General features: G+C 41.1%; 2 protein-coding genes across 4 annotated transcripts in view; both read left to right on the top strand.

The window, feature by feature from the left end:
• The window catches only part of LOC110014374 (gastrula zinc finger protein XlCGF57.1), a 526,943-nt gene that overhangs the window by 448,709 nt on the left and 52,151 nt on the right, over positions 1-26,083 (top strand). The gene's annotated exons all lie outside the window — the stretch shown is intronic.
• The window catches only part of LOC110016616 (gastrula zinc finger protein XlCGF8.2DB-like), a 35,358-nt gene that overhangs the window by 3,096 nt on the left and 6,179 nt on the right, over positions 1-26,083 (top strand). Inside the window, exons 1-2 of one of the 3 annotated variants that reach the window (XM_023962853.1) lie at positions 2,502-3,510; positions 7,154-12,068. The exons of 1 other annotated variant lie outside the window; for it this stretch is intronic. In XM_023962853.1, the coding sequence (XP_023818621.1) occupies positions 7,573-8,568 (996 nt within the window). In that variant the 5' untranslated portion in view covers positions 2,502-3,510; positions 7,154-7,572 and the 3' untranslated portion in view covers positions 8,569-12,068. Of the gene's footprint in view, positions 1-2,501; positions 3,511-7,153; positions 12,069-26,083 lie in introns of those variants that run through there. One more of the 3 variants, XM_023962851.1, reaches the window with a different exon arrangement.

The following is a 26,083-nucleotide window of genomic DNA, read 5'->3' as shown; positions in this document are numbered from 1 at the left end:
GAGTGTGGTTTAGTCTGCTTACTCTTTGTCCTTCACTGCTCCTACAAAATGTGGATTAACTAAATGTGGATTATAATCGCCTGGACCGTCCTGTCTCTTGACCATTGACAACACTTCTACAGCACTCTGCTATGGAACTCGCCAAACTCTGCTAAGCTCCTCAAGATTTGTTGATTTGATTATAAATGGTTTATTTCAAGCAATCAAATAAGAAAATACACAAAAGGAATACAATCATCAGTTATACATTCATACAATAACTAATCAAACTTAGGATAACTAGACATATTAATAATTATTGCTTGAAAAGGGAGTTGAAGGAAGCGAATTTATATAATCCCACCCCGTTAAACTGTAACCATTTTATTACATGATTTATCATTATCCGGTTCCTAGCATTTATGAGACAGAATTAAAAAACCTGAAATATCAATAAAGCACATGACAAAGATCCACCACCTCTTAATCTTACATATGCCCCATCTGAGATACACTTACTGAATCTTCTAGGACAGCACTTCCAAATCAATTAAATCCTTCTGTCATCTGCCCACTGTCCTCTGGAGAACTCTCGCTGCCGCCACTGATGACAGCGTCCTGGCCCACTTAGCTTGCTCGACTAAGAACGCAACTGTTAAACATTCCTCCATGATCATCTGCTTTGATCTATTAAACATCCACTCACTCACGAACAAAGGACATCTCGTCCATGATATCCTAGTTGATCAGAAATTGGATGTTATGTGCCTAACATACGTGGCAGCAGCCAAATGACTCTTCTTCACTCAGTGACGCTACTCCCCCAAGGTTTGTTTATATCACAGAACTCCCCCTCACAGACCCCAGGGGGAGGTCTCGCGATGATCGACCATGAGAACTGGAACATAGCGCATTAATGTCCCTTTGTATGCATCTAATGTCCCTTTCGATGCATCATTTGAGTCAACAGTTTGTCAATTTTCAGGACCTGCTCCTACAATTGTTGCCACTCTTTATCGACCACCACAATTCAATAAGAATTTTATCTCTGACTTTTCTGATTTTTTTTAGCACACCAATCTACACTTTCTCCCTAGATATTACTCCTGGGGAACTTTACTATTCACATTGATAACCCTATGAACACTCTTTCCAAAGACTCTGCATTCTGTTTGGACAGGTTCAACCTCCATTAATACATCAACTGCACCAAACATCCCATGGGGCATAGAGGTATAACAATTAATGAATTAATTGATTAATCAATTTCTATTCCTTGAATCACACCAGATTTTCAGAGGCTGAATCAAATTGACCAATACCATTAAAAAATTATTTTAAAAAGAGGATCATTGAATAGAATTTAGAAAATACCATACGGATCGGGACATGGTAGGTTTATATTACATTACATTTTATATTACATTTTTCGTTCTTGTATAACTGCTATTCGTTATTTTGCTTTTTTCATTTTATCTCCCAACTAATGGTTAATCCGCGATGATCCAGTTTAAATTAGGGTAGTGACTTTAACAGAAAAAGTAACAAGCAAGATAGAAAAGAAGTGTAGTCGCTCCCGCACTTAATTAGTGAAGTGGACCGGCGGAGCGCGGACTTACAGCTTTGTGTTTGATGGGAGGGGGGGGGGGGGTACGGTACATGAGCGGTATGTGTGGGAGATTTAAGACTGCGATCCGTCCCGCAGCTCTAGGGGTACAAGCAACCGAACTCAGAACCGGGTCTAAAAGTGTGTGTCTGAGCACAGCTCGGACCGTCAGCACACACAGCGGTTTGAGCTTCAAAGCAGAAATGTCGCTCAGTCCTTAGAAAACATTCAAACAATCACGTGGATTTGTGTTTCCAGTTGTGTCCCGACTAAATAAAGGCTGATGTTATTCTTACACGTTTACGTGCAACGCCACCCAAAGCTTATGTTGTTAGCCCGTGTTAGCATACTGCTAATCCTGGCTTCGTTCAGAAAAAGCACTGACCACACGGATTAAAATTCAAATGATGAGCGAACAGGTGTTTGATAATAACCGTAACATTATTAAAAGCACGTTTAGAAGATCGTCTCGTATTTTACCGAGCTGACATGTCAATATATATAGCCGCTCGGTGCTGTTATCGTTTTGTATTGAATTGCTACATTTAATAAAGTTTGGAAAAAAAGCCGCTCGGCGGAAGTTGTATCCCCTTCCGGTTTTCAAACTGCGCATGTGCGAATACTGCGCATGTGCGAATGATTTATTCCGACCGAAAGTGTGACCTTAGTGAACGTTTTTATATTCTGAAAACATTTTTCTGGGCCCATCTACAGGGTTGGATTCTAATCCGACCATTGATCCCATCAAGATATTTTGTACATGTAACCGCGGCTTATGGTGTCGACGCGCAACGTGGCGGGGGCGTGGCATCACGATGGTGGTCTCTCCATCGGGATGTCAGTCACCCATCACGATGGACGATGATATCGTCCATCGGCACAACCCTACATCCTATGCAGTTTGACTTTAGAGCCAATTACTCCACGGAGACCGCTACCTGCTTTTTCACTGAAAATATCAGGATTTTGCTGGACCGACGGGGGGTTGTTGGTGCTGTTTTCCTGGATCTTAAGAAGGCTTTTGATACTGTTAATCACAAAATCTGTAAAAATTATGCTATTTTAACTTTTCTTCTGATGCACTGCAATGGATTGACTCTTACCTCACTGACCGCTCCCAACTTGTCAAAGCCCAGTCATTTAAATCTGCAGCTCTCAGTCTGCCAACTGGTATTCCCCAAGGATCAATTTTGGGACCTTTGCTATTTTCCCTGTACATTAATGACCTTCCATCTAGTTGTCCTGATGTTTCTGTGCAGATGTATGCTGATGGCACTGTAGTCTATGTTCATGGCAGTAATTCCTCTCAGGTGGCTGAGAAGCTCACCAATGCCATGGTTAATATCACAGCTTGGTTGAAGTACTCTTGTTTGCAGTTAAACACTTCTAGAACAGTTGCAATGTTTTTCACCAAGTCCAATAATAATCTCACTGCTGAACCAGATGTTTTTGTTTCAGGAGAAAGGCTACAGATTGTGTCAGAATACAAATATCTTGGTGTCATAATGGACTCAAAGCTGTCTTTCAAATCACACATCAAAAGGGTCTGCAATAGAATCAAATTAAACCTCAGTACTTTTAGACACATTCGCCATCAGATCTCCACACAGACAGCAAAAACGTACATGCACTCTATGATTTTCTCTCATATCATACGTAGCCCTAATTATAAAGCTTGCCCTGGTCGCCTTCATCTCCCACAGGTCTTTCCAGGAGAACTTCCTCTTCTCTCCTTCCCATCCCATCCACTGACCTTGCTTTGCCTGGGCCACGGCTTGAGCACACCTTGCTGGTTCCTCTTCCTGGCGTTTCTCTTGGACCACCAGTCTACGCCTCTCAGCTGGGTTTGCCTTCCTCCAGGAAGGTGCGCTAGATGAGAGACCAAGACCACTGCTCCTCCTGCTTGGGCAACCAGTGAGTCACAGGTATCTTGGAGTGTCATCTCTAACCTGACCTTGGCACATTTGTACTCCTCTACCAAACTGGATGTAGGTACTTCTAACATTCCCCTGCGATAGAGTCCAATGGTACTGAGGCACCTGGGAAGGCCAAGCCACTTTCTGGCATAGGCAGTGATCAGCCTCTCCAACTTTTCCACTTTTGACAGTGGCACTTCAGACAGGGTTAATGGCTGGAGAAGACGTGGGACTTAACCATACTGCATGCACCAAAGCTTCAGTTTGCCAGGGAGCAGGGTTCTGTTGATGTTCTCTAGGCCGCCGGATATGTCCTTTCTGAGCTTTTGTACTTGCTCTTTGTCAGGGAAGCATCATACCAGCGGCCTAAACTCTTCACAGGTTTTTCCGAAACCGTTGGGATATGTTCCTTGCCAACGTGGAAGCGGTGGTCTGACAGCTTCCCCTTGACGAGGGAGATACTTCTGGACTTACTTGGCTTGATCTTCATCCGAGCCAACTCATTGTTCTTGTGAAGCTTTCCCAACAGCCGTACTGTGCAAGCCTTGGTTGTAGTCGGAGTGGCTAAAATTCAGACTTCACTATCCTCGAACAAGTGGTTTGTGGCCTTCAGGTTGAGGTGTACTATAGGCTCAGGTCCACTTGAGTTGGCTCTGCGATGTTGGTACAGCTGCTTGTGTAGAGGTTGTTTGGTTTCTCCTATGTATTGGTCATTGCAGTTCTCTTTGCAGTGGATAGGGTAAACAACATTGCTCTGTTTGTAGCTAGGAATTTTGTCCTTAGAATGAACCAGTTTTTGTCAGAGAGTATTTACAGGTTTGAGATGAACTGGGATGTTATGTTGTCTGAAAATCCTTTTTAGTTTTTCAAACAGGCCTGAGATATAGGGAGTGGAAATACTGTTCCCTTTAAGCTCTTGTTCCTTCTTGTCTTGTTTTCTTACATGTTGGGATTTGGTGAATGCCCAGTTGGGATATCCACAGGTTCGGAGGGCTTGACGGATATGTTGCTCTTCTTTCTTCTTTCCGTCAGAGCTAGTGGGGCACCTCCTGCACTCTGTGTTGTAAAGTCCTGATAACGCCTAGTTTGTGCCGTAAAGGGTGGTTTAAATCAAATAACAGGAACTGATCAGTGTGTGTAAGCTTCCTGTACACTTCAACTTGGAGCTGATCTGATCTGTGAATGCCTCCCCTTCTTGGATTTTGATCTTGATTTTGATCACAGATCATATCAACGTAGTTGGCAAAAACATCAAGTTCACCAGGGAAGACGCAAAGGAGACCAGCCTAGCCTTTTAGACTGTGCAGTGATAATTGGAGATGACAGACAGCTCCAAACAAACTCCATATACTCCAGAATGTTATGAAAAGTAATCAGATTAACTACATAGTCCTTCTTTTGCCATGAAAATTAATTTAATACCGAAAAAATCTTTCCTCTGCATTTTATTGCTGTCATTAATGGACCGGCTGAGATTATTTCAGTAATTGTCTTGTTAACTCATGGGAGAATGTTGACGAGCACAAGGCTGGAAATCATTATGTTGGGTTGATTGGGTTACACCAGTCCAAGACCTTCACATCCAGCATGTCCACCTTCAAGATCGTCTGAGACCAGCCACTCGGACAGCTGCTGAAACAATCGGTTTGCATAACCACAGAATTTCTGCACAAACTGTCAGAAACCGTCTCAGGGAAGCTCATCTGCATGCTCGTCGTCCTAATCGAGGTCTCAACCTCACTCCAGTTCGTCGTCGTAACCGACTTGAGTGGGCAAATGCTGACATGCGATGGCGTCTGGCACGTTGGAGAGGTGTTCTCTTCACGGACGAATCCTGGTTTACACTCTTCAGGGCAGATGGCAGACGGCGTTTGTGGCATCGTGTGCGTGAGCGGTTTTCTGATGTCAATGTTGTGGATCGAGTAGCCCATGGTGGTGGTGGGGTTATGGTATGGGCAGGCATCTGTTATGGGCGAAGAACACAGGTGCATTTCATTGATGGCATTTTGAATGCACAGAGATACCGTGACGAGATCCTGGGGCCCATTGTTGTGCCGTACATCCAACAACATCACCTCATGTTGCAGCTTGATAATGCACGGCCCCATGTTGCAAGGATCTGTACACAATTCTTGGAAGCTGAAAACATCGCAGTTCTTGCATGCTTAGCATACTCACCAGACATGTCACCCATTGAACATGTTTGGGATCCTCTGGATCGGCGTATACGACAGTGTGTTCCAGTTCCTGCCAATATCCAGCAACTTCGCACAGCCATTAAAGAAAAGTGGACCAACATTCCACAGGCCACAATAGACAACCTGATCAACTCTATACGAAGGAGATGTGTCGCAATTAATGAGGCAAATGGTGGTCACACCAGATTCCGACTGGTTGTCTGAGTCCCCTGACCCCCTCAATAAAACAAAACTGAAGATTTCCGAGTGGCCTTTTCTTGTGGCCAGTCTAAGGCACACCTGTGCAATAAGCATGCTGTCTAATCAGCATCTTGATATGGCACACCTGTGAGGTGGGATGGATTGTCTTTGCAAAGGAGAAGTGCTCACTATCACAGATTTAGACAGATTTGTGAACAATATTTCAGAGAACTGGTTATTTTGTGCATGTGGAAAATGTTTCACATCTTTGAGTTCATACCATAAAAAATGGGAGCTATAACATAAGTGTTGCGTTTATATTTTTGGGCAGTGTATGTTTTTAAAAACAAAACCAATCCTTCTTATTTAGGTGTGTTACACTGCACACACATACAGGAATAAGACTTTTAGAGTTTCAGAGATAGTTTTTATTTTCTTTCCACAGAACATCTGGGCAACTATGGACATTTTTTAGGTCCACCGTTGAAAATTCAGTAGCACCTGGGATAAAATTTGTCGCTTTCTAGATCCCTGAATCTATATGTCTTCACTACAGGTTGATTTACTTTCAGTATAGGAACATTTTTGGAAGCATTAGTTTCTTTTTAAGAAAGATCAGAGACAGAACACTATCCGGTTGATGTTTACAAATATTGCCTCGTGCTGAGTTTCCATTTTGAAAGTGCAGCATTCATCTTTGCCTACACAACAACAGCAACTTCTTTTTTACATTTCACAAATCGACTGAAAGGGAAATGACAGAGTTTTGTGTTTATGTTTGTTGTTGCTTTGGGTATAAGTTTTTTCAGTCATTAATAGGAAAATACTGGAAATAAGTGTTGCATGATTGAAAGTGTCTTCATACGGGAAATGGTATAAGGATTTTTTCCACGTAGAACTGTGCTGTTGCAAATTTGCATTAAAATTTAAATATGATGTCTGTTTTATGTGCTATATTCAAATGAACTATATCAACCTAATTTAGCTTCTACTTTAATACAAAAACGTGAGTGTCTTTGTCGTTAGTATATTTACGGGGTCAAGAGGTTTGGAGTTTCTTCGATTGGGTGTTTGACTCACCGAGGACTAAAAGACAAAAATCACTTCTTGATGTCTTAACTTTTATTGGCCTCTAAGTACTTACATTTTTTTCAATGAACATTTTATTCTGTGGATCTTCACACTGTGCTGTTTTTATATTTATTACTGTTTGACAAGACATAAAGTCCTTTTAAAGTATAGGAGGGCTCCTTTCTGTGTTTGTGTCCCTGCAGATCTCCCCCAGCATTATGTGACTGAAGACGATTTTTACAACCAACAGAGACATTTCAGAGTGCAACAGGAGGAACCAGAACCTCCACAGATCAAAGAGGAACAGGAAGAAATAGAACTTCCACAGTTCATAGCGGAACAAGAGGAACCAGAACCTCCACAGATCAAAGAGGAACAGGAGGAACCAGAACCTCCACAGATCAAAGAGCAACAGGAGGAAATAGAACTTCCACAGTTCATAGAGGATCAAGAGGAACCAGAACCTCCACAGATCAAAGAGGAACAGGAGGAACCAGAATCTATACAAAATGAAGAGAAATGGGGGGAACCAGAACCCTCACAGATTAAAGAGGCCAACGAAGAGCTCTGCATCAGTCAGGAGAAACAGCAGCTTGATTTAAAGCAGGAGACTGATACCTTGATGGAGACTCCTACTTATGAGGAAAATGAGAGCAGTGAAGCAGATTTAAACGATCAGCAGAGCTTTAATGAAACTGATAGTCAGGATGAAGAAGGAAACCAACATGAAGAATCGACAACAACTACAGATGAAGAGACAGACCCAGAGAACAGAGATCAGACGATCCCAAGTTTTGGTTACTTGTCTCGATTTAGACTTCATAAGAGAATCCATAAAAAAGGGAAGCATTTTGCTTGTAAAGAATGCACTAAAAGTTTTAGTAATATAACCTATCTCAAATCACATATGCGAACCCATACAGGAGAAAAGCCTTTTTCTTGTAAAGAATGTGATCAAAGTTTTAGACAAATAGCCCATCTCAATTCACACATGAGAACTCACACAGGAGATAAGCCTTTTTCTTGTAAAGAATGTGACAAAAGCTTTAGTCAGATGCATAGTCTCAAAAGACACATGAGAACTCACACAGAAGATAAGCCTTTTTCTTGTCAAAGATGTGACAAAAGCTTTAGTCAGAATAATACTCTTAAAGCACACATGAGAACTCATACTGGAGAAAAACCTTTTTCTTGTAATGCATGTGATAGAAGTTTTTCTCATGTATCTAATCTCAATATTCACATGAGAACTCATACAGGAGAAAAGCCTTTTTCTTGTAAAGAATGTGATAGAGGTTTTACTAATGTATCTAGTCTCAAAATTCACATGAGAATTCATACAGGAGAAAAGCCTTTTTCTTGTAAAGAATGTGATAGAAGTTTTAGTCATAAATATGCTTTAAAAAGACACATGAGAACTCACACAGGAGAGAAGCCTTTTACTTGTAAGGAATGTGATGCAAGTTTTAGTCACAGATCTAGTCTTAAAACACACATGAGAATCCATACAGGAGAAAAGCCTTTCTCTTGTAACAAATGTGACAAAAGTTTCAGTGATGTATCTAATTTCAAAAAACACATGAAAACTCACACAGGAGATAAAACCTTTTCCGTGTAAAGGATTTTATTTAAGGTCTTTACTTAGGTAAGACAAGGAAACCCAGCAGCAAAAGACATTAGGGCTTGACATAAAAAGAGGGGAATATGATGAAAAAGTAACACTTTTCTTTGATCAATAAAAAATGGGAATTTAAAACAGAACTTACACAGATTGAGATTTTGTTTTATTTTTTATTGTATGTTGGAAACAACTCAAAGTTCATGAAATTAATTATTATGGCCAGCAGCAGTCACAGACTGCAAGGACCATATTGTAACTTCTACGAGGATCGAACCTCAAAAAGGTTCATAGCCATTGTTTAAGAGCTGTTTGGAAGGTAGGGTAGTTTTCCCAGTTCCTAATGTGCTGTGGCTGCGTATTCCATAACTCTGAGCCTCTGATTGACGACACAGTTTGGCTGAATTTAGTCCTGCGCCTTTGAACATTACAGTCCCGTCGAGTTAAAGCCCTGGTGCCTATTCCAACATTTGTTTTTTTACTTATAAAATCTAACAAGGGGGGAGGGGCCAGCCCATTAAAAACTTTAAAAATGAGACAGGCATCCATGTACATTTTATAACTTTCAAAGTCCATCATGCCATACTTGGTTAGAATGTCACAGTAATGATAACGCAGAGGCTTTTTGTCTAAAACCTTCAGGGTTCTCTTAAACAGAGACTTCAGGGGTTTCAAAGTGCTTTCGTTTGTCTGGGACCATGTAGTAAGACAATAAGTTATATGACTAAAAATCAATGAATGCATGTAAACCTTTGCAGCCTCAGTAGTTAGAGAAGACCTTATTTGTTTAAAATTTGACAGATTGAATTTAACAATATAGGATATTTTCTTTACATGATCTTTAAAAGTTAAGTTTGAATCAAAGATTACGCCAAGATACTTAAATTGTTCTACAACTTCCAATCGCTCCCCATTGACCACTACAGATGGTTGTTCTTCCCTCGTTGGCTGACGTGAAAAAAACATACATACAGTCTTTTTAGTATTGAGATGTAAGCATGACCTTTGGAGCCACTGAAAGATTGGAACCATGGCTCCAGACAGAACTGCAGCTGCTTCAGCTTTTGTTTTGGAATGAGCATATAGAACTGTATCGTCTGCATATAATTGTATTTTTGTTTTTTTGCAGACATCTGGCAGGTTGTTCACATACAAGCTGAATAAAAGTGGCTCCAATACTGAGCCTTGAGGAACTCCATCTGAACAACTAAGAAACGATGACTGTGAATTTTCAATTTGTACAGCTTGTTTTCTGTCATGGAGATATGATTTCATCCAGCAGAGGGCACTGTTCGAGAAATTAAAATATGATAACTTTGCAAGGAGAACATCATGATTAATAGTATCAAAAGCACGTTTCAGATCAAGGAATACAGCACCCACAAAGCCTCCCTTGTCAAGCAGCTGTTTCACATTTTCAAGGAAATAACAACTGGCTGTATCAGTGGAGTGATATTTTCTGAAGCCAAACTGCATTGGATGGAGAGAGGTTTGACTGTTGTTGAGATGTAGAGTTAGTTGTGTTGTGACCCATTTTTCTAAGATTTTTGAAATAATTGGTAGAATGCTTATTGGACGGTAGTTCTCAGGTTTTGTTTTGTCCCCAGACTTAAAAACAGGTATAACCCTAGCAATTTTCCATGTTGTTGGCACTATGCTGTGGTTAATGGACAGATTAATCAGATGTACAATTGGGTGTGCGAGAACATCTTTATGTTGTTTAATAAAATGACTAGAGAAACCATATGCATCTCTAGCTTTGGAGCTTTTGAGGGATGAGATTATTTTTAGAACATCAGGAGCAGATATTTCCTTAATATGAAATATTGGCTTACTATTGTCTACAGATTTCCATGGGATATCTGGACATTTTAGTTGCCGCTTTAAATCTTCAATTGAACTAATAAAAAAGTTATTAAAACTGTTGACAATAATATCCAAATTGTCCGTTAATGCACCATTTATCTTAAGCTGGAGCTCTCTGGTGTTATGCTCTTTTTTTCGTCCTAATAGCTTATTTAGGTGCTTCCATACAATCTTTCCATTTCCATGTGCTTCAATAATTGAATTAATGAAAAAGTTTGCCCTTGCTTTACGCATGTGGTAAATAACCTTGTTTCTAAGAGATGTAAATATCTGACGGTCACTTGTAGTTTTGGTTTTTAGGGATTTTATCAATGCACTGTCTCTCTCTCTCATTAATTTTCTAATATCATTATTAATCCATGGTAGGTTTTCTTTAAATTGTTTGGTTACTCCTTTCTTTGAGAAATGAGCCAGTGTGTCATTGATCATTCGTATAAGGAGATTAGAGCTTTCTTCGATGTTATTGTTTTCAACTACATTTGTCCAATTGAGATGTTCAAGATCATTTTTTAAATGCTGTTGCCTATTTTTAGGAATAAAAGTGTAAGGTATCCCTCTGACTGATCGACTCACATGTCCCTAGCGTAAGTCTATAATCACATCATCGACCTCGAAGGTTGGCGGTGAGGGCCACGGTGGTGAGTTGATTTGGCTGTGGAAGGCGGGTTGCGTCTGCAGGCTGTACATGGCCGCTTGCGGCTTTAGTTTTACACGTACTTGTAAATAGAGAAATGTTTTGAATCTAAATTCTATGTATACACTGGCCTTAGTAACTGGTCATTGTGTCTGGTTTGTACGTAGAGCCTGAAAACGGGCTTAAAAATCTACGTAGTGACACATGGATGTACAGGCTTTTACATACACTTTTCATTGAAAGTGTAATTTCAAGAGACTACAAAGACACCATGTACTATTTTGAAATAGAGCTGCAAAATAAAAAGTCTGGAACAAGATTTGTTTTTTTTTTACATTTCTCACCAAGCCTCTTCCAACTGCAGGTACATGCGCAAGGATCGGATACCAATAGTAAAGTGTGAACTCCATGTGCTAAAAGTGGGTCCAAGAATAATCGTTTAGCGTGTTCTTGAACGTGCCACAATTGCTTGCTGTGTGTGTAGCATAAAAGTTAAATCTTCATGTTTTGAATGGCTTTTACTGTTCAAAGTTACCGTTTTTTATTTATTGTATTGGCATTGTTGATTTGATTTTTAAAGAAATATAGCTAAACAACAATCATAAAGCAATGTTCAGTTTTTGCTGATTTTTATTAGAATATTTCTTTGTGCCATGATTATTTGGTTTATAGTTGCTTAGTTGACCGTTGTGGTTGTAGTTTACGCTGAGATAGTGTGTAAGTTGTTTAAGTCTGTGTGTTACCATGACAACTGTAGAAATATTTGTATAAAACCTCTAATTCTAAGACTTTTATGAGATCAGTGAACATTTAATTTTATTGTTTTAAACAAAAAGTGACTGCAGTGCATACTTTGTTGAGTCATGTGAGCAAATAGCCTTTTTGTGAAGAAAAGAAATGTGTAAAAATGTTGTAATAAGGAGTCTGATAAAGAACCAGACTGGTTTTTGATGTTCTGTCCCAATCTTTACAGTGAAGAATAAAGTAGACCTGAACATCAGTCAGAAGTGTGGAGTCTTTCCCACAGTGTGTGTTTCTGCTGTTTGTTGGTTCTCTGCAGGTTCCAAAGCTGGACTCCTCAGGTCCAGTTCTGACTGCTGATTTCAGGACTGTGGTGAGATCACAGAGCTCCATCAGAAGCTCTGAAGAAGACTGAAGCAAACAAACTGCTTCTCTGTGTTTTTTTTCATCAGTCTGAGTGCAGCAGTGTGGTCCAGTTCAACAGTTCCTCTTGAGTTTTTCTTTGGAGATGAGATCAGAGGACACCATGATGAAAAGTTTCCATATTGGTCTTTATAAAGTATCAGTTCAGCAACAATTATTTGTTTTAATGGTCAGAGGGAAGAAGATTCACTGAGACTGACTAGTGAAGTTATCGATCAAGGCTTGGAGGCGTGTGCCGAGTAGTGGAGGAGGCATTTTCTCGCAGCGCGTATCTATCCTTCCTTTGTTTAGGGGCGGGGCTGAAAATGATGACGTTCGTCACTTCGCTGCCTGACTGCAAGCTTTGGGAGCAATGCGAATCCATTTAAAATGTGAATGTTTGATAAAGAGATGTGGTCAGTGAGAGTTTGGAAACAGTTTGTTTAAACTGTCTTGTTTGACACAAGACACTTGATACCAAGATGGCTGCTGCTCGTCCGGATGGAGTTTCATGCACTCCCGACGACTGTGACCCAGGACATTGCCAACTCAAGGAAACTGTTGAGAAACTTAGACTGGAGCTCAGAGAAAAATCTGTTCTGATAGAGAAAATTCTCTCAGTATCTTCTTCCCAGTCTAAGTACATCCAACAACTGCAGCTTTCCATCAACACCAACCGCTCCCTGTCTCAAACCCTTCCATAGTATGGAGAATTTCCAGCTAAAGCCCATTCCACAGCAACGGACAGTAACATCATTCAAATATGTGGCCGTAAAAACAACCGGTGGGAGCGGACGGACGGGGCTCCGAGCACCACCAACACCAGCTCTGCAGTGGAGGCCAGGAGTCCACAGGACCTCCATGAAGACCAGGCCAATGCCGGGCCCAGGGCTCCAAGCCCTCTGCTCTATACCCAAGCAGTCGTGGGCTAATGTGAGACGTCGCAGCTGGAGGATCTGTGGATTCAAATCCAACAGTGCCAGCTCGGGGAACTTGGCGCTGACCAACCGCTTTGCCCCGCTGGCTGAAGACCTCACCGCGGCGTCAGCAACCCGAGTGGGCTCACCGGGACAGTCATCGGGTGGAAATCCTACCGTGGCATCCAGCTCTGCTTCTGGTCTCAGCCGGGCGACCACTCCCATTTCCAGCTCTACGGGTGCAACCGCGTCTGCTGCTTCAGAGCGCACTTTGCTGGACCCTGACTGGCTCGCTTCGTGGAGCTGCGGCACTGGCCCAGCCGCCTGGATCCTCCGCTTTTCCGCTGGCGCCCGCCACGAGAGAGAATCGCCACCGTTTGCTGAAAGACGCGGTGTCCGGCATGTCCTGGTCAGAAGGTGCCACACACACGCTCTCTCTCTGGTTGATGCGGAGATGCTTGTCGAGTTGTATCCCAAGCAAACATTTTATGGATTCTTTGAGATAGAGCTTTTAAACAGTTCGGTAAATTTAGAAAGATATTCACAGATCCGGACTTCCGGCCTCAATAAACTCTTCTGATAAAGGTTCAAATGTGACAGCAAGTATTTAAATCCTTTTGTATTAACCCAGAGAGTGAACCACAAATGCATTTCAAAAGAAAAAAAAACTTTTTTTTGCCTTTTGATCAAAATTGTTCTCTTCGGGGTGTAAATGCAGACATGCAGCGAGCCGGCTGCCAAGGGACCGTCAACAAAGTGCAACCTCTGTGAAACACCATTCTATAAAAATCTATACTCTTTTGAAAAGTGAATACATCTCTACATTCATATGAACTGGTAATGAATATCTGTCAGCATATTCATGCTAAAATAAATATTTTATAAATAGCGTATGTAAATAGCCTGAAGAGAACAGAATCTGCAGGCTGTTCGATGGCGTCTTGCTCACGTCAAACCGAAACTTAACTCAGCAAAGATAGGAAAAAAGTGAGATGACAACTGTACGAAAGCATGCGAATTTCTTTTTGGCGATGCCAGTGGCAGTCATATCACGCTAAGTCGCACTCAAAGTAGTCAGCAAAATCAAAGAGAGGACAAAAGCGAGATTTGACGCAACGCATGCAAAAACATGTGTTTTGCAAACGCAAAAAACTTTTTCAAAAGCAAAAAAAAAAACGTTTTCGAAAAAAAAAATAGTTTGAAAGCAAAAAAAACATATCAAAGCAGAATAATAAATTATTGAAGAGCAAATATTTAATATTTTCACCTGCAACTTAGAAAGTTTTGTGTGCAACGTGGTGGCAGAAATATCACTCCATAGTGTTAAACATAGTTTAAAGATAAAAAATATACCAGGTACATAAAAAAGAAAGAGCTGTCGTGACTTTGAACATAAAGAACATGTAAAGATTGTTGTTAACTGAAAATGTAAAAACCTTTATTCCTCTGCTTTGATTCTAAACTACAGTTTAACTAGTTTTTTAAAAATGTTTTATAATGAAAATGAAATGTTTGTTGGGCTGCACGGTGGCGCATTGGTTAACGCTCTTGCCTCACAGCAAGAAGGCCCCCGGTTCAATGGAGGGCCTTTCTTTGCATGTTCTCCCCGTGCATGTGTGGGTTCTCTCCGGCTTCCTCCCACTGTCCAAAAACATGCTTTATTAATTGGCAACTCTAAATTGTCCATAGGTGTGAGAGTGCATGGGTGTGTGGGAGTGAATAGGTGTGTGATTGTGGACATTCTACCCTGCGACAGACTGGCAACCTGTCCAGGGCATCCCCTGCCTTCGCCCATAGCCGGGATAGGCTCCAGCAGCCTGTGACCCCGAAAGGGACTAAACAAAATAGAAAATGAAAAAAACGTTTGTTTTAATGTCCAAAGAAGAGCAGCAGAAAATCTCAACAGATCAACTTTATTCTCCAGACTCACTGAAGCAGTTCTTGACGAACATTTGATAATCAAGTCAGAAACTTCCTGGTTTTCTTGGAAAGACTAACCAGACAGAAAGTTGAATTTTCACTAACAAATCCCTCCTTTATCTTCAGCCTTTACCCTCACACTAAGAATTTTATTGGAGCAAATGCCAAACCACTGATATGGATCAGTGAAAGCTGATTGGCTGTAGTGACCCCTCATGGGAGGAGCCACGAGGTGAACAACAACAACCTGCAAGAAGAAAAACAAGAAGAAATCTTTCAGTCTGTTGGACATTATTACTCTCAGACCTAGAAAAAGCAAAAAGGCTTTAAATAAAAACAGTTATAATTGTTCTTTTTATATAAACTATATATAATGTGATATTTAACTAGTTACGGTATTACAGTTACAGTATTAAGACAGAAAATCAACAAAGATTATTTGTTTATTTTAAGATAAGATAAGATCTCATTTATCCCACAATGGGAAAATTATTTTTAAAGTGACATTCAGTTCAGTGCAACAGTGTAAAAGAACAGAAGAGCGTCTGTAACTTTAACAAAAGAAATAGATTAAATCAAAACTAAAAGACTCACCAAACAAACTTTGTAGGAATGATAAATGGTGGAAACAACAGCAAACACAAAGGAAAATACACAATGTGGGTGGTTAGTGTGTCACTGTCGTACATTGTTGAATGTCTGATGGCTGTGGGGATCTCAACGTGAAATAATCGGTGATTTAGAAAAAAAACAAATCTTTTCCAACCAGTTTTTATTGAACAAATCTTTGAAGAAGACACAGAAACAAGAAGAAGCTTTTAAATCTTTGCAAAATGTCAGTGAAAAATGTTTGCATTCCAAAGATCTGTATATTTTACACTTTTTTTTATTATGTTACATCTCAGTTATATACGTTATACATTTGCTAATCTATTTTGACTGAAATTGAGGAAACTTCTCGATTGTTTTTTCACTGTAATAAGAATTTCAAAATGATTTCTTTTCTTTTGTTATTTACTACCGTTTGTTTATTGATACTAATAATTATTCTCTTTAGAAACAGTTTTTTAGGGTCTTTTTGCTTTTACATTTTCTTTATTCAATTTTTCTTTCTTTGTTCACTAAAGACATTTCTTTATCAATTACTGTAGTTTAGAAATACAATAAACAAATGTGATCAGGTTTATTTAGTCTGATGCATTTTTCTGTCAAATCTGAAAATTTGAATGAGAAACAGTGTGATGACGTCACTAGAGCTCTCATAAACGTTTCCCAGAAAATGTATTTTTATTTATTGGTTTTATTTTCTTTATCATCACCTGAATTAAAACTTCTTTTTTTTTTAAAATAGAAGCATTTTGAACAATTTTGAGGTCCAGTTACGCAGATTATACGCTTCTTTTTAAATAAAGTTTCTGCACATGACCCGAAAGTAAACAGCACAAGACGCTAGCAGCGTCAGCTTGTGCTGACAGGACGGTGGTGTTTTGTTGGGATGTTGTACAAGTTGAACTAAATTAAACTTGGAAGAAGACTGTACTATTTTTTTGTTTTTGTTTTTGTTGGAGGGATCAAACACTAATATTTCTAGTTGAATCCACTTTTTAGTTGACCTGACGCAGAAAAATAAGTTGAAAGAACTAAAAGCCAACGTTTTTTTTCAGTGCAGAGATGAAGGAGTGTCTCCTGATCCTGGTCTGTCAGTCAGTGATGCAGCACAGCAGCAGAAAGAGCAGCAGGAGCTTCAGTCCTGTTCAGAGCAGCAGCTTCCTGTCATCTTCACCTGTTGGAGCTTCTGCTGCTCTGATTGGCTGACTGTTGTCCTGAAGCCTGTCATCATTCTCCTCAAAGCTTCACTGAGAAGCTGCAGCTTCACAGGAAACTCTGCATCTTTGCTCGCAGACTAACTTTAGGACCAAACATCTGGAAGCAGCTGGACTGACTCCAACCCTCTACTGACCTCAGAATCTGCAGTTTGGAGTTTGGACTCTCCACCAGATCCTGGAGCTGCTGAACATCTGAAGACTGAAGGTTGTTGTTTCTCAGGTCCAGTTCTGTCAGGTGGGACGGGTTGGACTTCAGAGCTGAGACCAGAGCAGCACAGCTGATCTTTGACAAACTGCAGTTCCTTAACCTGAAACCAGAACAAAGAGTTGAGTTTAAAGACAAAGTTCGTGTTTTTCATCCTTCACTTCTTCTAAAGAGTTCAGAGCTGAAGAAGATCAGAAAGTTTAGAAAAAGTCCAAAGATGTGAAGCAACAGCAGCAGATCAGAAGACTCCAGCAGAAGCAGAGAAGAAGAACATTCAGGAACATTCAGGACAACATGCAGCTGCTTCAGGAAAGAAGTCCAGATGTGTGAAAGTCAAACATCAGCCTGTGGCTGCATCCAAACCAACTGATGTTTCTGCAGCAACAGCAGAAAAAGTCCACTTCCTCTTTCTGCTCAGCTCTTCTCCAAACAGCACTGAATCATGGGAGAATTACAGCAGCATGATGCTGGAAAGTCTTCATCCCAGTTTTCAGGAGATGATCTTCCAGTCCTTCTCTGCTGCAGCCCTTCAAGCAGAGACTTTCAGCTCCAACAGATAGAAGAGAAGAAGAAGGAAGTGATGAGGAAGAGTCAGCAGCAAATGTTGGACATTGATCCCTGATCCATGACTTCAGCTCTGAATGAAGAGTCAGAAGCTGCTGGGAGCTTTGATGGATGATGTGATGATGTTTGTGGATGAAAAGGTGAGGATGTTTGTGGAGGATGTGTCTGTCAGAGCAGCATCCAGCTGCAGCATGACTCTGTCACTGTCTGCTCACAAACATCAGACGCTTTAAAGGAGTCTGTTGGAGCAAAGACACAAAGAAGAGCTGATGGCTGCAAGCAGAACTTTGTGGAGCACAAATGTCAGCAGACAGCTTTGAAACAAGCAGCTGCAGGAAGAAAAGAAGAAGTTCTTCTGCAGATCTTTGAAGAGAACAAGCAGCTGCAGGAAGATGCTGCTGCAGATCAGAATCTGGACATTTCTGCTCACTGTGGACCAACACATGTATTCGGATTTCTGATCATTGGATTCCTCCAAATTGGGATCAAAGGATTTCTCATTTATCGGTCAGTCTGGGAGCGGAAAACAGAGAGAGGCTATCTGTCCAAACTACGTGGAAAGATTATTCAGGGTGGAGAGACTCGCAGTAAGAAACTTTGACAAGTGGATCAAAAGCACTGTGCTTGTCTTGCCCACTTAAGGAATTAAGGAAAACTTAAATCTTGCAATCCTTTAAGTTGTGTGGAAGATGGATGCCAACTTGGAGCGTGTTTCTGCCAGAACTGAGGGAAGACTGGCCTAAATTATCCACTTTTTTGGCCTCATTAAAAATTACAAGACCAGTCAAGGACTCAGGCAGCAGAACAAACATTTGCTCACTCCCAGAAGAATTTAATTTAAGATTTTCTCTCTCTCGCTCTCTCTTTTTTGAACTTCTACACTCTCCCCTGCTTTAAGCAATGACTCCGGCATCTTGTACTAAAAGGAAGTGGAAAATTCTTTAATGTCTCTTTTCCAAGTTACATGAATCAGCAACTATTGTTTCAATCTTCATTTGAAAATGCATTTTACAACTCAGGATTCAAGATTAAGAAAGCAATTGAATTAGTGAATTCAAAAGGGGCCCAAGTCCACAATTTTACAAAATAGAGATATTATATGTTCTATGGTCTTCAAGGGAAAAGCTATCTGATTATGTGCAAAAACGTCCCAAGTCCATTGTAATGTGTTGACTATGCTTGACATTTAAAGTGCATTAAGTGCAAAATTCCTGGACTTGGGCCTCTCTTGCATAGGTTTAGCTTTATCCCTTAGATGGCAGCACTAGTTATCCAATATGGCAGTTTAATGTTTAATTCAAAAAGGGCCCAAGTCCAGAGACTTTAGTTTGCCAGTCGTCTGAAATGATAAAACTGAGGTGCTTCATATTGTAGCATTTGTAAGCTATGAACTGGTGTTAAATCTGGGTAAAGTATTAATCATTTGGTGTAGCCTCCCTTTAAGCTATGCAATTAAAATCATTTCCTGGAGAAACAAACTTCTTGGACTTGGGCCCTTGATGAATTAACCGATTCAATTTGAAGTCAGAAAACAAAATATGAGATGGATCACTGAGGATTTTATGAGCTAGACGTGTCACAGGACACTCTAAATTTGCTGCAAAGATGGAAGTTCAAGTGTAGCTATGACCTTCATAGCTTTTTTCACCATGTTACCAATTTTGTTTTGGTAAACAGACAACAGAACAGAACTGCCAAACCAGACACACAGACCGTAGCAGATAATTCTTTCAAGTACAGATGTATATAAGGTCCACATTATTTGGTACTGACACCAAACGTCGTAAAAAGCGCAAATATCCTAAATAACAAGGACATTTTAGACATTTTCAAATTAGAAATTCCATCTTATTTGGACTACAATAACAACAATTAAGTTTCACCAATAATACAGAGGGATGCTTTAACCCTTGTGCTATCTTAGATGACCCCACCCTTACATTGACGTGTTCTCTCTACCATGACAAAGGTGGATAAAGGTGGAAAGATTTCATGTAATCCATGGACACCAGTGAAGACCACAAATCATTGAAGAAAAAAGGTTCAGAGCACTGTCTAGTGGGTCTAGATGACCCAACTCCCAATGGTAAAATGCCTAGGATAGCACAAGGGTTAAGTAATCAAATCAGCTTGGTAAAATACAAAAAGAAGTACAAACGGAGATAAACCGATTGAACACAGAGGAGATAAAAAAAAAACGTTTCTTTACAAAACAATGTTACTATGACACGATGGGAGCGCGCTAAAACTTTTTCTCATACAAACTACGAAAACAGCAGATGGAAAGAACTATTCATAAAGTTTAACACCCTGTAACTACAGTGGCCGAGAAGGGTCACAACACAACACTTAAGATTTTACAACACAACACAATAACTCACAACACCACACAATAACTCACAACACAAGAACTCACAACACCAAAACAAGAAAGAAAGTTATATCAGCAATCAGGGGTAAAAGAATGATAAAGCCCCTGGTGCAGATGGATATCATTCAGAATAGTATAAAAAATGCACCCTCAGCTTCTCCCAACACTACTAAAAACATTGGATACTTGAAAGGAACATTATACCGCCTACATGGAAGAAAGCTATACTACCTATAATTCCCAAAGAAAATAAATTAAATTGAGGTTATCAATAGCCGCGGTTACATGGGCAGAATATCTTGATCGGATCAATGGTCGGGTTAAAATTCACCCGTGCACATGGGCACAGAAAACCTTTTTCCGATTAGAACAAACGTTCCCATGGCTCATACTCTCGTTCGGAATGAATCATTTGGGCATGCGCAGTAGTGTAAAAATCACCCGGATGCGGATATAGGTCCCGTTGTAAACAAACCGCTTCCACAGACATTTATGCAGCAGCTCGGTAACATACGAGACGATCTTCCAAACGTGCTTTTATTAATGTCATGAATATTATGAATTGCCTGTTCGCTCATCGTTATATTTAATCTGTGTGGTCAGTGCTTTTTTTGTGGAAGAATTAAGCTGGACGAAAGTTTAGGACAGACTAACACGGGCTAACATCATTAGCCTGATGGATGGACACAAAATCCAGGACCGTGCAAGAAACGCAGCAATCTGCAGCTTTCTAAGGACTGAGCGACATTTATTTCTGCTCTGAAAGTTCACACAGACCGCCCCAAAGCCACTCTGTGAGCTAGCGGCCCGAGCTCTGTTCGAACACAGTTCCTCCTGAGTCCTGCAGCCCCTAACCCAGAGCGGCGGGACGGCTCGCAGTCTGAATTCTCCCACACATAACAAAACAACAAAACGCACACGTAAAAAAGCCCCCCCCCCCCGACACAAAATTATTAATCCAGCTGCTCTGCTCACTCGGGTGCCAGTGGACCGAGTGAGCGTCGGGGGGCACGAAGCGCTCCTCCTCCGAATCTCCCCCGTGAGGGGTGAAAGAGAGGGGAGAGCCAGCGGGGCGAGAGCGGAGCGGCGCTTTTCACGGGGCGTCCTTAGAGCTGGTTGGTCCCGTATGCGCTCCAAAGCTTTCTCTCAGCGAAACACCGTCTGTGCGTGACGTAAACCAGAGCAGCAGTGACACACGATCGGAATGACCGTTTACATGCTCCACGATCAGATAAACGATCGGTATAACCCACCTATCTCGATCGGAAAGAAATTCTGATCCAAATGAGTCTGACCGGGGCAGAGTATTCCGAACGGCACGTTTACATGACGCATTTTCTTTCCGATCAGGCGTTCATTCCGATTACTTTTGCCCATGTAAACGCGGCTATTGTCCAGTAAGTGTGCTTAATATTGAATAACTGTAATTGCCAGGTTATGGAGCTAACCTGATTATAAGCAGCATCCCCCCCAATTTAGTGAGTATGTACCACTTTTAACACACAAGAGCAGCAGAGTGAGAGCAGTAACCAGTAGTTTAACCTATTTATTTGAACACCCCCACATCTGCCAAACAGCATGGACCTCACTTCAGCAACCAGCTCCCTCACCTTTGGTGTGGAAATTCACACTAGGATTCTCCACTTCCCATGAGTCTTAGGGGTTTAAGGCGGGGCTAACCCCTGGTTTGCCGCACTGTGTTGTAGATTGAGTATGCATATGTGCTGAAACCGCGTGCGTGTTCAAGAAGGAGCATGGAGCTGCAGCGGAACGCGAAAGCAGCTCTCCCCTATTTCCAACAGTAACACGGCAGCAATGTGGAAATAACAGGGCTGGTTAAAAAACATACCAGTAAAAGCGAGCAGCAATGACTTGTAAGCACGCACAGCACGCGCCTATGCGTCTTGGTGCAGTGCGTGTGCCAGAAGTTTCTTTCCACAACAGTGAAGGAAACTTCTGGCACGCAGCAGACTGGCTTTTCCAGACCCGTTGGTGATGGGGGATTTTTTCACACTGCTTTCAATGATTGCTTTTAACTTGAAAGCTGCGTCACATTGTAGTGGCGATCACATGCACGTTGGGTCTAATGGCACCAAAGGATTGTGGGATGCGGCTGAGCATGGGTGTTTCTTTTTGTTAATCAATGACTGAAGTGTCTAACAACTGAAGTGAGCGGCTTATAGTCCGGAAAATACGGTACAAACCATTTACTTTGTTTGTAACACTTTGCAAAAACTACTAAAAATCATTCATTAAGATCCAACTGTCTTCATTAGAAAATGCCAGGCCCAATATAACATTAGGAAAACTTTATTGATTATGAAAAATGTTGGCTTCCAGTCGCACACAATTTATACAGGATAAAAATGAATGGGAACTTAACTAAACTTTAACTAAATCTTTCAACGTAACCCTTGTGCTACCCTTGTGCTATCCTATTCATTTTAACATTAGGAGTTGGGTCATCTAGACCCACTAGACCAGGGGTCCCCAAATCCAGGCCTTGAGGGCCGGTGTCCTACATGTTTTCCAACCAACCTGCCATTGAAGCTTCTGCACTAGAATGTGCGCTGAACGTTTTTTCTTCAATGATTTGTAAACTTCACTGGTGTCCATGGATTACATGAAATCTTTCCACTTTTATCCACCTTTGTCATGGTAGGGAGAACACGTCAATGTAAGGGTGGGGTCATCTAAGATAGCACAAGGGTTGTTTCCTGTGAAGAATGAAGGTTGCTGTTGTGAGTGCTGAGCTCTGACATGGAGAAGATCATGGACAGTTGGAGATGTTCATCTCACCTCTGAGCTTTGCCGTGGTTGTCATGGTTACCATCTCTGCTTTTAGAGGGAGGGGCTCCCTCCTGTGGTTCCTCCCACTGATCCATGCTGCTGGTTTCACTGGATCCACATCAGCTCACACACACCTTCCTCCTTCACCTGCAGAGGAAACCCTCCTCATCATCAGCTCTGATCCTCCTTCACCAACAGATCAGCTGCTCCTCCACTGATTGGCTCTTCTCTTGTGTTTCCTCTCAGGTTCAGGTGAATGCAGTCAGACAGCAGTGGGAGGCAGAGGAAGCTGCCATCAGCTGCTGCACTTCTGCTCTCCCTCCACCAGGTGGAGACATGGAGCTGCAGCAGCAACATTTCCATTCAGTCACTTTGACAAAGAAACAACAAACTTCCTGTTTCTACACTTCAGGGGCCTGTTTCACAAAGGAGGTTCAACCAACTCTGAGGTTGAACTTGAACTCTGAGTTGGTCAATCGGGAGATTAACAACTCTGAGTTTTCTGTTTCAGAGAAGCTGATCCGAGTTAGGTCAATCAACTCTGAGTGGACTGATTCGGAGGTGAGCGTGAGCACCGCGACTATAAGAAGCCATTATCAATGGAGCGCAGATATCACGAGTCACCATGGCAACTGTGGAAAAAAAGAGGTCTGCGTATTTTTCGACAGCTGAACTTGACGTGCTGCTGCAGAGTTACAGTGAATATGAGCAGATATTACGGAAGAAAAGCAACACCGCTGCATCTGCAAAACAGAGACAGTTAGCGTGGGAAAACATAGCTGCTCAAATTAATGCCTAAGTTTGCATTTAAATCATTGTTATAAAATATTGACTGTAATAACTTTTTAAATAGCGTAAGGAGTGAAATAAAAAATGGCGATATTAAGGTGTTCTTTTGAAGTGTTATTCCTGGTGTAATTGCATGAAATGCTGCATAGTTTACAGAACCAATCTGGGGGGGGGGGGGGATGCATTTAACGTTGATAATGTTTAGAGGACTTTTTTGTTAACCTTCCCCTCTTGCAAACGTTGGTCATTTTAATATTAATACATGCAACTGTGTTTTTAAAAGTGAACTTTTGTCTACTGTTGAACCTTTCGCTGCGCAAAGACTTCCTTCTTTTCTCTCGTCTTTCCGACCGTGGTCAGAAGTGCAGGGGAGATTTCCTTCAGGGCTGAAGGGAATTCTCCTTCGGGGTTCACTTCCCGTTGGAAACCCTCAACCTCCAGAGCGGATAAAGAATGACTCCAAAACAGTTATTCTGAGAATGACACCTTCTCTTTATTTAACTAAGTGCTCCGTCCTCCGAACACACAATTATCCACGCACACACCTCCCCTCCTTGCTCACCCCCCCCCCCCCTCTGCACCTGCAATCGCCCCTCCCCTTGTCTCTCGTGGATCGCACCCCGCTCAGCACACACACACTGCAACACTACCCTTGTATTGATCAAGTGGTATAGGTTTATACGGGATTAAGAAAGTAAGCAGTGCTAGAAAATTGTGTTTCCAAAAAGTAATTGTTACATTAATCTAATTCAATGTCCCTGATTTCATTTTCATGTAGATGCAATCCTGCAGGAATTAAAAGAACATGGCAGCAGCTAAAAGTGAAAAAAAAATCGAGTCTTCTCAAAATCCTCGTACGAGGTAAATATAATTTTCTACGAATTAATGCAGCCTCCTCGTCTATTGGGTCCTCCAAAAAATGACAAGCCATTCTTGTCACTTAGACCGTCTCTGTGTGACGGAAATGTGGGCAATGAAGGTTAAAGCGAAAAATACCGCTTCGTCTTTAAAAAGGGGAGGGGACCGGCAGAAACTTTGAGTTTGGAGAATAAAACCTGCTCCCGACCAGGTTAGGTTCACAGCATAAGTAACCATGGATACTGACTCCGAGTAAAAGTTACCTCTCTTTCAGAAACGGGTTTGACTTACTCGGCTTTCTCTGGTTTAACAAACCTCCCATTCTGAAACGGAAAACCCAGGGTTTCCCTGATTTCAGGGTTAACGCACTCAGAGTTTACACTTAACCTCCTTTCTGAAACAGGCCCCAGGAAACATGAAGCATCAAGAAAAACAGACAGAAATCAAAGAATTAGGAGAAAAGAAAAGAAAGACATGAATTCTTCCTCTCAAAGCTTCAACAGAGACTTTCACATGAACTTTGACCTCCACACAGGTTTGGATGGAGGAGAGCAATTTTTTCTGTATTCAGAACAGCATTGTACTTTATATTTGCATAAATGCTGCATTCTTGTATTCTGCAACTGCCCAATAAAAACACAAAAAATAAAATAAAAAAACAGGAAGGTTTGTGGTGAAGGTGAAGTAAAGGTGGAGAGGAACTGTCTTCAAATGAATAGCCGCTCCTGCTTTTAGTGACAACATGACGGAAGCAGCTCAGATTCAGCCTGGATGATTCTGTGATTTAACCCTTGTGCTATCCTAGGCACTTTACCATTGGGAGTGGGGTCATCTAGACCCACTAGACAGTGCGCTGAACCTTTTTCCTTTAATGATTTGTGATCTTCACTGGTGTCCATGGATTACATGAAATCTTTCCACCTTTATCCACCTTTGTCATGGTAGGAAGAACATGTCAATGTAAGGGAGGGGTCATCTAAGATAGAACAAGGGTTAATAGAGGAAACTGTCAGGGATGTGGCCCACCAGCACTCTTGTTGGCTCTATTTGTTGAGTTTACTTATTTCAATGTTTACCATTCTGGATACCACCATTTTAAAGAATGGGACAGAATAATGTCTGAATAGATTTGGCAAAACTAAAGGGCTAAAATAAAATAAAAACAAATGAAAGAGAAGGGAGGTTTTGGGTTACCATGTTTTAAGGATTATTACTTTGCAGCTAATCTAAAACCTCTGATCTGACTGCTTTCTCTAAAATATTTATCAGGTAGAAAAGACATTGAGGCCACAGTTATAAGCAATACTACAATTATGGATTTGTTTGTGGACAATAGCATCACTGAAGACTTTATGTATGAATCTCTTCTGAAACGTCGGGACACACTTATTGATCTTTGTGAATTGCAAAAAAATGTCCAAAATATTTAAATGGATAGCCCATGACTCAGCAGGTTCAAAATGTGGACCACAAAAGGTTTGACAACTTACTACTCTCTTACCCACAAGGGTGCATTCTTATCTTTTGAGACCTTAAAACAAAAACATGGACTGAGTCAGCAGAAATTCTACAGGCATTTCCAGGTCATTTGATAAAAACATCAAATAACCATGGGAAAAAGAGTGAACTTGG

This window comes from Oryzias latipes, chromosome 2, assembly GCF_002234675.1.
Source record: "Oryzias latipes chromosome 2, ASM223467v1".
Classification (NCBI taxonomy): Eukaryota; Metazoa; Chordata; class Actinopteri; order Beloniformes; family Adrianichthyidae; genus Oryzias; species Oryzias latipes.
This window is presented reverse-complemented; position numbering and strand designations above follow the sequence as displayed.